The sequence below is a fragment of the Meriones unguiculatus genome, chromosome 3 (assembly GCF_030254825.1).
Source record: "Meriones unguiculatus strain TT.TT164.6M chromosome 3, Bangor_MerUng_6.1, whole genome shotgun sequence".
NCBI classification, from domain to species: domain Eukaryota; kingdom Metazoa; phylum Chordata; class Mammalia; order Rodentia; family Muridae; genus Meriones; species Meriones unguiculatus.
The window spans coordinates 167,526,788-167,536,160 of NC_083351.1; the positions used below are offsets into that span (position 1 = coordinate 167,526,788).

A 9,373-nucleotide genomic window follows, 5' to 3' on the forward strand; every position below is an offset into this window, starting at 1 on the left:
GGTTTTAAAAATTAAATTGCTTGCACTGGTAAATTCTGGTTTTAAAATCTGGTTTTAATTTTAAAGATTATGTTTATGCCTTGTGACTTCTACAAAAGGGGTACTTTAATATTGCAAAAACGGGTTTTAAAAAATTGTTTAAAGTTTATCAGACATTTGGGTATGACAATGACTGAGAAAATTGCAGTTTTTGAAATGTATCTTATGGAGAGCTGTTTCTTTGATAAGCTGCTTTGTTTATAAAAACATGTTTACACCCTGTTCTTTATCTTGAGACAAAGAAAAGGGGAAGTTTCACCAAGTTCCTTAAAGCTTGTTTTAAGTTCCTTAGAGTTTGGTTGTTACCTTTATGTTATCAGATGCAGGAAAGTTATTTTAAAAAAATTTTGGCAGTTTCAGAACTCCTCTTTATAGTAATGTAACTTGCTTTTGCTTTGCCTATAAAAAGCAAATCGTACGTAGACTCTGGGCTTCAGCAGGATCATGTCAGAATGGAAAGGATTTTAGTGAGAGTTTTTATGTTGTCTAAAAAGCAAGAAAGAGAGCAAAAAAAGTAAGCATGTCTGGTTAAGCCAGAAAAGAAAAGCTAGAAATCTAAATGTATATAGCATGTTGCAGAAGGTTAGTGGATGTGTTATAAAAAGCCAGAGAGTTAATACGATTTAAAGAAAAAACTGTATTTTAAAATGTTATACTTCATTTAAAAGGCTGGTGATTCCTAATTACAAAATGTTTTTTATGCTCTTTTAAGGAAAAAATTCTAGCTGATAGGTTTGGTATGGCTAAAATAATTACAGTTTAAAATTGTTCTGTTATGCAGTTGGTTCTAAAGCTTGTTTGATTACTGGGAACTTTTGGTTGTGGGGGATTATGGAAGCTCCGAAGTGTTTGCTGTATCATCAGCACCTAATGGCCATGTTTGGTATTGTCAATCACAGCCTGTGCTAATGCTAGCATATGGCCAGCCACCATGATGGTTCAGCAATAGAGAGCGCGTGAAGCTGTAGTTTGGCTGCCATGTTTGTTTAGGGATTCCAGCTCAGTTCGGTTACACGTGGCCAGCTGCCATGCTGGTCCGGAGATATGTTTAGTCATTAGTGCTAAACGCAAAGCTTTTTAATGTTCAATTTTAATGCAAGTGGTAGGAGCAGCAAGATTAGCTAGCCTCTCTATAAACTGTATCCGATTAAAAGGTTTGCTTTGATTTTAGTTCAGAAAGAACAGATTTAAAGTCATGCTAAATACTGCAGTTGAGCCTTACCTAGTCTCTTGTCTATTTGTCTTAAAATATATACTTCTAGGACATGCATCTCGAAAATATGCTAGAATCAGAGATCATAGCATTCTGTTTTATAGGACACAGTTTAGAGCAGATGATAAAAACAGAGTAACTTGGATATGCTGGCCCTCAAGCTTGTCAGAAATCTGAATTAGGCATTTTAACATGTGTAAGCTTATTGTGACAGGAAGTCCCGCAATCCTGGCAGTAGCTCCCCCAAGGTCTCCGAGAAGATTTGGGCACAACGACAGATGACTGCAACTCTGGATTGTGGTATGCTAACCACTGGGCAATACTGCCTCAACTGGCCCACTGTTAGGGCCCAGCCAAAACTGTGGACACCTGGAGTCAATGTTTCACATTGCTAAGGGCGAGGTGAGGCCATTCTCTCGTTTCTTTCTCCACAGAAACAGTCTCTCATCTTATGTGCCTGGCAGAACTGCGTCTGTTCAGGATGCTGAAACACAGGAGCCAGGGACACTGCCTAGGTAATGGGCTAACTAGTCATCCCTGTCATTTTGATTGGCACATGGATTGGTATTTATTTAGCTTATAATTTATCCTTCTCAGGTCTCTGAACACCTTGACGGCTATGCTAAGCTTACGGTAGCTTTGCAGCTAGAGAAAAGACAATTAGATCGACTGTTAGCTCATTGATCAGCTCATTAGCTAGAACCACAGACTACTAGATACCTTATTTAGAAAAAAAGACAGGTTTGCCTTGCTCACAGGACTCATGTCTTAAGATAAATAAGTGGAGCTTATATAGGGTCTGAGAATATAGGAGTTTAGGTTGTAAAAATCTAGAGTGTTATTTAGTTAAAAAAAATGTTTCAGGGTTGATAAATACAAAAGATTGGAGAGTCTAAGTAGTTTTTTTTTAGGTATATAATTATAAATTATAAAGAGATAAAAAATATTTTAAAGCAGATTAAAAATGGGAAATATTTTAAATATCTCCCCCCTCTTTGCTACTGTTGTGCTTATGTTATAAAATTTTAAAAGTCCAGAGTTTTGGCATTGATCAATAGAGTTCTGATAAGTTGATGGAGCAATAACTGCTTATTATTCAGTTACCAGGTTAAGATTTTAATTTCCTTTGTTGGCTTCTAAAGATAGACTAAAGGTGCTTCTCGTTATTTTTAAAAACATCTGTTTAATGTGTGTATCTGACCCAAAAGTCATAGCTTTTAGTATGGTATTCTTAATATCTGCCATTTCTGGGGTAGATTTTGACACAGAAATATCCTAAACCTATTCCTTCTAGTTGCTTTGTTAAGGAAAGTCCAAGCATCCAGGGTTTAGCACTAAAAGCCAGTAATGTATTTCTGCCTAACTTTCCAGTGTAAACATAAAAGTAAAAGTGAAAACTAAAAGTATATGCTGAGTGTATAAAAATGGCCAAGCTTCATTCGTGACTAATTACAAACAGCTATGCCCACAAAAAAAAAAAAAATGTTACTGTGGACACACTTAGGTTGTGTATAAAGGTTATAAAACAAACAGCTAATTCATTCAGTGGGATGCAGTTTTACCTGTTACTCTCAAAATGTTTGATTTGCTGATATGTTACTTTTCTGAGTATTTAAAATTATGTATATTTCCTTTTGTGTACTAAAATTTCATATGAGTTTCAGGATGTGACCTGGATCTGGCATAGCTCAAAAGGATTGCAGATGAGATTTTCCCTGATCTTTCCCATTTAATAGACAAATTTTAACTCCTGTCTCCAGTCTGAATTTGTCTCAGCAGATCTTCACCTGTTTAACTCTGTCCAGGATCAGCTGTGGACTGCAAGCTGAGATCTGGACTTCCTGGAAACTGACATGATTGCTCCCTGCCTCTTCGGGTGGATCAACGAACCAGATGCTTGGGACTTCCCCATTGCCCAGCCTTTGACTGGCATTTCAGCCTTCCTAGCCCCTGATGCCTACGGTCCAATGGTCAGCTCAAAGAAGCTCCAGAAGACGGATCTACGCCCAAATCCCCCCCTAGCAGGCTGAAATGCTAAGTCAAAAGGGGCTCCCTGGCATTAGCTATTGTCTTGGACATCTACTTAGCTGAAATGGACACTAATATTGCAGCTACTGGGCTAAAAGCCTAGAGAGATCCTGTAATCTCCTTGGCTTACTACCTCTATATCCACCCTGAAGGGACCCCAGATCCCATTATAAAAAATAATCTATAAGATACAAGGGGTCATATCTGGAAGACCCAAGATTGGGTCTTCAAAATGATCATAGGAAAGGGGGAAATGAGAGACCAAAAGATAAGCAGCAATTGTTAACACTATGTAGAGTAGGCGCGGTATAGCAGTAAGTTCCCTGAGGGAAGAGCTACCTCGCTGCATTCTTTCCCACCTTCCCGGTTCCAGGTGGGTACGTGACTCAACTCACAATCTGCCTTCCTGCCTTCCCTGTTCTGGGTACGTGACTTAACTACGGCTTTGTTCAAACCACCCAATCAGACCCCTGTAACTATGCTTCTCGCTTCTGTAACCACGCCTCCTGCTCCCGAGCCCTATAAAAACCCGTCACCCCAACCGAGAGGCACGCAAGTCCTCCGATAGGCTTGGTCGCCCCGGGTACCCGTGTATCAAAATAAACCTCTTGCGGCTTGCATCCTAAGGCTGGTCTCGCTGTTCCTTGGGAAGCGGGGTCTCCCTGTCTAGATAGGCTCTTGGGAGTCTTTCATTAGGAGTCATAGCAGGTTTTCCATCCAAGCCCTTGGAGGTTTAGGATGGAGTAGCTATTGCCCAGCATTGTGTTCTAGATTAACTAAATAAACCCAGTCTCTGTGTGGTGATTTGGGTATACAGCTGTTTAGGACTAACAGCAGAATTGTTAAAAGACAATCATTAGTAAATATTAATAGTCACTTACAACAGTGCAGCAGCAAATAGATTTGTTGTCTGAAGAAATTAAAGTAGTAAGAAGCATGACTAAATAGTCCTGTGATCCAAGTTATGGTAAATTCTGTCTTACCCTTTTCCCTGTTACTAACATGTCCTTAGCTAGACAACAACTTTCCACTCTTATTAAGGGTCCATGGGATTCAAAGTATATACAATTATCTGTTCAGCTTGCTGATGATCTTACTAAGTTACAGGAAATTGTTGTGAAGCCACTTGATATAGACTCTTCCTTCCTGAAATGTGTCTGGAAACATTTAAAGAAACTTCTTGATCCATCCTGGATTTTCATTTATACATGTTTGGCTGGTCTGGTACTCTTCATCCTTGTAATTGCCAGATGTGTCCACTTAGCTCGACAGTGCCAGGCTAGATTTAATGATGCCAAGCACAAAGTCCTTTTGGTCATTGGACACCGGCATGTTGTAACTCCCTCTCCCCAGGTAGGGGCTTGGCTTGCCCAGCTCAAACATCAACTTTAACCTCTTCTTTCCTGTGCATGGGATGGTTAGTCAATGAAGGGTAGCAGGCAATTGGATAATTATCAACCTAAGCCAGGAAATCACCCTATGGGATTCTCCCATGACAGGTAAGAATTTATTCGGGGTCATCCCATCTAAGCTGGGCACGGTCCTTTTGTTTCATTGTTTCACAGTCCATAATATCATTGGAAAGTGCTTCCACAAGGAATGTTGAATAATCCTACCATATGTCAATATTTTCTACAACAGTCTTTAGCAATAATATGTAAAGAGTTTCCTCAATCTATAATTTACCATTATATGGATGATATTTTGCTGGCTGATGACTAGCTTGTGTCAAGATGACACACAAAACCAACCAGTAGAGATAGATAGATCATAGTCAGGGTTTCTATTACTGCTATGTTCTTTGGTCACCATGACCAAAGAACAGGTTGGGGAAGAAAAGGTATATTTGGCTTATACTTCCAGATCCATAGTCCATCATTTGAGGAAGACAGGACAGGAACTCAGCAGGGCTGGGACCTAGAGGCCAGAGCTGATGCAGAGGCCATAGAGGAGTGCTGCTTACTGCCTTGCTCCTTATATTTTGTTCACCCTGCTTTCTAACAGAGCCCAGCCCATGTATGGCACAACCCACAATAGATGGGGCCTCCCCAATTCATTACTAATTGAGGAAACACCTTACAGTTCAATCTCATGGAAACATTTTCTCAAACGAGGCTAGGGAGATTTTCTTTAAAAAATTAATACAGAAACCACAACTGAAGACTTAAAATACAGTTCTTTTGTAAAGAAAATGTTTTATGCAGCTGAGGGACTTATGTATTATTGGACACCTTTATATACACTATGGCTAAATCATAGAATTTGGGACTCCACAGGAACATGTACCTATAGACATGTGACATGAAGGATGGATATAGTAGTTCATGATATTTATTTCATTGAGGCCATACTAAAAAAATCAGAAGTTCAAGGCCAGTTTAGATTATAACAGGTTATCAAAAAAAATTAAGGGTAAAAGGAAAACAAACATTAAAAATATTGTTTGCTTTGTCCTGTGTTGTCTTCTCTTTCACTTTAGTCACCTCTGATGGGTCCAAGGTGCCTTGTGGCTTGAGTGAACTGGATGTTAATTGTCTGTGATCCATTAAAACCTCATTCATAAGATGTGTGTCTATGTTGCTCATTCTAGTTTAAAAATTTTGTACACATAAATGAAGAGCCATTCAAGAGCGATGTAACTATTGTGTAGGCAAAGGGCAAGAAAGAAAGAAGTGTCACTAAAACTATCATTTTATAGATGCCAATTTGACCTGGGCCATTGCCTCACTCATTAGATACTGGTGTTTTTCCATTCATGGAGTCACAGAATCTTCCTGACCCTGAAACTGGAAGTGAGAGTAATATCGGGAAAGACCCCAGAGGGAGAGCATCCAGGTGCAGGAAAAAGTCACTGGTTATCCTGTCATGAGAGAAGCTATTTATAAAGACAAAACTGTCTTTCTGACTCCACAAGACCCCTGTTCCCACAGTCCCATTGTTCTCCATGTCACTTACAGCCTCTGAGATTCAAGTCACCACACATCATTTTTTTCCAACAATATGAGCAGTGTCTGAAGATACAAGTTCAGTGACTCCAGATGAAAGATGTGTCACTACCTTCCATTTCTTGAAATGCAGAAGTCAGGTTTCCCTATTTACCGCCAGCAACGACAGAGTCTGGTCCCCAGACCATAGACACAACGCTCTCCACATCTAGGGCAGATGTGTGTAGCAAAGGAGATGTTCTTGGGCTGCCTTATGGCTCTGAGTCTATCTATTTGCTCAGCACAGAGTTGGACAAATCTCTCTATGGAGACATAACCCAATTCATCATAGCACTCGAGAGGGGCAGAGTATTGTTCCACATTCATCTTGCTCAAGTTGGCTGTGTGCTGCAAAAAGTCCATCAGGATGGACATGGAGAATTCATTGTCATAGAAGCTGACCTTGCTTAGCTGTGAGCACTTGCTGAGGACAGGTATGAGCACAGTAAGCTGAGAGTCCTTCATCCTACAACCCTTCAAGTCCAGGGACTGCAATGTGTCTGCCACATTCTCTAGAAGGACTTGGAGAGGAATAAGATCCAAGTCAAATAAGATCACACCTTTCATGTCCAGATGTTTTAGCTGAAAGAGCTTCTGACACCAGGAGAAGCAATTCAAGTCTGACTGTGAAATTTGATAGTGAGTGACGGAGAGGGTTTCCAATGGGGTCATCAGGCACCTAGGGATAAACCAGGAGGTTAGTTCTGGAAAATGGTGTGGGAGAGTATGGAATGTCATTTATATAAATCTATAAGGAATCAGGTGCCCCAAGGTCAGTTTTACCAAATATCATTATCTAAAATGCTTCCTGTTGGAGTATGACCAAATGAATCAAAACCACACTTCACATTCAATTTTCTGTTTGAGAGTGAGGCCTACTATTTAGCACACTTTAGTCCTTCACTTCATGAGAGGGCCTTGACACCATGACTCATTATTCATGAAAACAAGACATAACTTCCATATTCAGTGAGTCCTAAATGTTTGTTCCCAGTGACTGGCAGGCATCTTCAACTACTAATCCTTAAACATAAAGAAAAAAGTCTGATCTGGTTAGCTGACCCATCTCTCCATCCTTGCTTACCTGAGGATCTGAGTCATGTGGTCTTTGATAAAGTTGATGCCATACATGCAGAGATGCTGGAGACAGTTGAGTTTTGAGAACTGAGAAATAATCTTCCTGACATGAGTCTCTTCTCTGTCTCTTGTCCTGTTGGAAATGTGGAAGGTGTTCCTGTAGATGGGTGCCAGGAAGAATTTGTGAAGATTTCTCATCTGGCCCAGGCAGGGAGCAAATTGGGCTAGGGTGAATACATTCCATTCCACATTAAGTTCCAATTCCTCAATGTGCTCTGGATGGAAAACATTCAAGACCTCTTTGATAGCATAGAGAGGCAGAGCCCAGATGGTCATCTTCATACAGCAAAACTGGAGGGAGTCCATTCTCTGCTGGGCCCACTGCAATAAGGATGCTTGCTCTTCATCAAGAGAGAACCTGAGGCAAAGGTCAGCTACCACCTTCAGGCGCCGCCTCAGTGCATATCTAGGAAAGACCTTCACTACTTGATGCTCATCTGGGGTTTTTGCTGAACAGTCACCATCCTCTTTTCCAGCCCATATGCTCCAGAATTCATGGTGCTCCTTCCTCAGGTCAAGAACCTGAAGTTTTCCCCTCCTGTGGGGAAAACATGTGAAGTGTCAACTACATGGCAAGACCCAACACTGACTCAGCTTTTCTTCCACAACTCTAAATTCAGAATTTCTCCCTGCCAAGGTGTGTATTTTTTTCAGCAGCCAGTGTCCAGACTGCAGAAGCTTTCCTTGAGCTGCACATGTAGCCCTGATTACTTTCCTTCCACTAAGTGACTCTGTTTATCCCTAATTCCATTACTGGTGATTGTGGGAACACCAAGGAAGGCTCACTTCACTGTGTTGCTACATTTACTCATATCTCTCACCATAGTCAACCTTCCATAGGCCAATCAAAGAATAGCTTCCAAGACCCATGCATCTCTGCCCATTGATCCATCAGGAGCCTCTGATCCTCTCATGAAGAAGCCATTCTCCCTGAACCCATAATCTCTTCCCTCTTATCCATGGGCTCCATTCTACAGTACTTGCTTATTGCTTACCTGGGGTGAAATTTTCTTTGCAGCCACATGTCTACTCCTGCTAGCACTGCCTGGAATGTTTCCAAGTCAGGAGTCTTCATCAATGCCCCCACAGGGAGACAGGGGAAAGGCCAGGCTGCCACCATTGCCTTCACAGTTGCAGTGTGTCTGCCAATCAAGGCCTCCTTGAACAGTACTGGGAAGAGCTCCATGGGCAGTTTGTCCAGAGCTGACATGTCCAATGTCTCATCTCTCAGCAGAGCCTGCCTTGCCAGCTTCAGGAGTGTGGGTGGAGTCTGAGCACTCATCCTGGAAGGTCTTCAGTAAGGAGGATACCTTGGAAAAACTGAGATGATCCTAGAAATGGTATTATTACTCCATCCTGTATTACTTAAAGTTATGTGAAATGAATACAGAACTGCATTTATAATCAAAGCCAGTGACTTCAGTAGGTTCATCTGAAGAAACAGGAATTTGGATTCCTGTCCCACAGGAGAGGCGGTCCCAGGGGGGTCTCTGGGGGTGACCCTAGCTGTGATCCTATCATTGGGGGACATGGAGCCTGCAGTTGCCAACTCCTGTAGCCAGGTGGGACTTCTAGTGGAGGGCAGTTGACTCCAACCCAGCCATAACATCTTCAACCCAAAATTAGTCTTGCCTACAGGAAGTGTAGGGATAAAGTTGGAGTAGAGATTAAGGGTATGGCAAACCAATGACAGTCCCAATTTGAGACCCACCCTGTGGGAGAGATCCAACCTTGACACTATTAATAATATTCTGCTATGCTTGCAGACAGGTGCCTTGCATAACTGTCTTTGGAGAGGGTTCATCCAGCAGCTAATGGAAACAGTTGCAGAGATCCACAGCCAGACAATAGACAGAGCTTGGGAAGTTTTGTGGAAGAGTGGGAGGAAGGATAGAGGGAGTTAGAGGGGTCAGGAACACCACAAGAAGATCTACAGAGTAAACAAACTTGGGCCAATGGAGGGTCACAAAGA

At 41.5% G+C, this 9,373-nt stretch overlaps 1 protein-coding gene across 3 annotated transcripts; it reads right to left on the reverse strand.

Annotated features, from left to right (window-relative positions):
• Nucleotides 1-6,375: 6,375 nt before the first annotated feature.
• LOC110542283 (PRAME family member 8-like) lies at nucleotides 6,376-8,683 on the reverse strand. Of its 3 annotated transcripts, none has more exons than XM_021628909.1 (3): nucleotides 8,397-8,683; nucleotides 7,349-7,936; nucleotides 6,376-6,943 (listed from the first exon to the last, which is right to left on the reverse strand). In XM_021628909.1, the coding sequence occupies exons 1-3, from the start codon at nucleotides 8,681-8,683 to the stop codon at nucleotides 6,376-6,378; spliced, it is 1,443 nt and encodes a 480-aa protein (XP_021484584.1). The 3 variants fall into 3 exon arrangements, with proteins under 3 accessions (XP_021484584.1, XP_021484583.1, XP_021484585.1); XM_021628908.1 differs by having other exon boundaries at nucleotides 7,349-7,939; XM_021628910.1 differs by lacking the exon at nucleotides 7,349-7,936.
• Nucleotides 8,684-9,373: the final 690 nt, after the last annotated feature.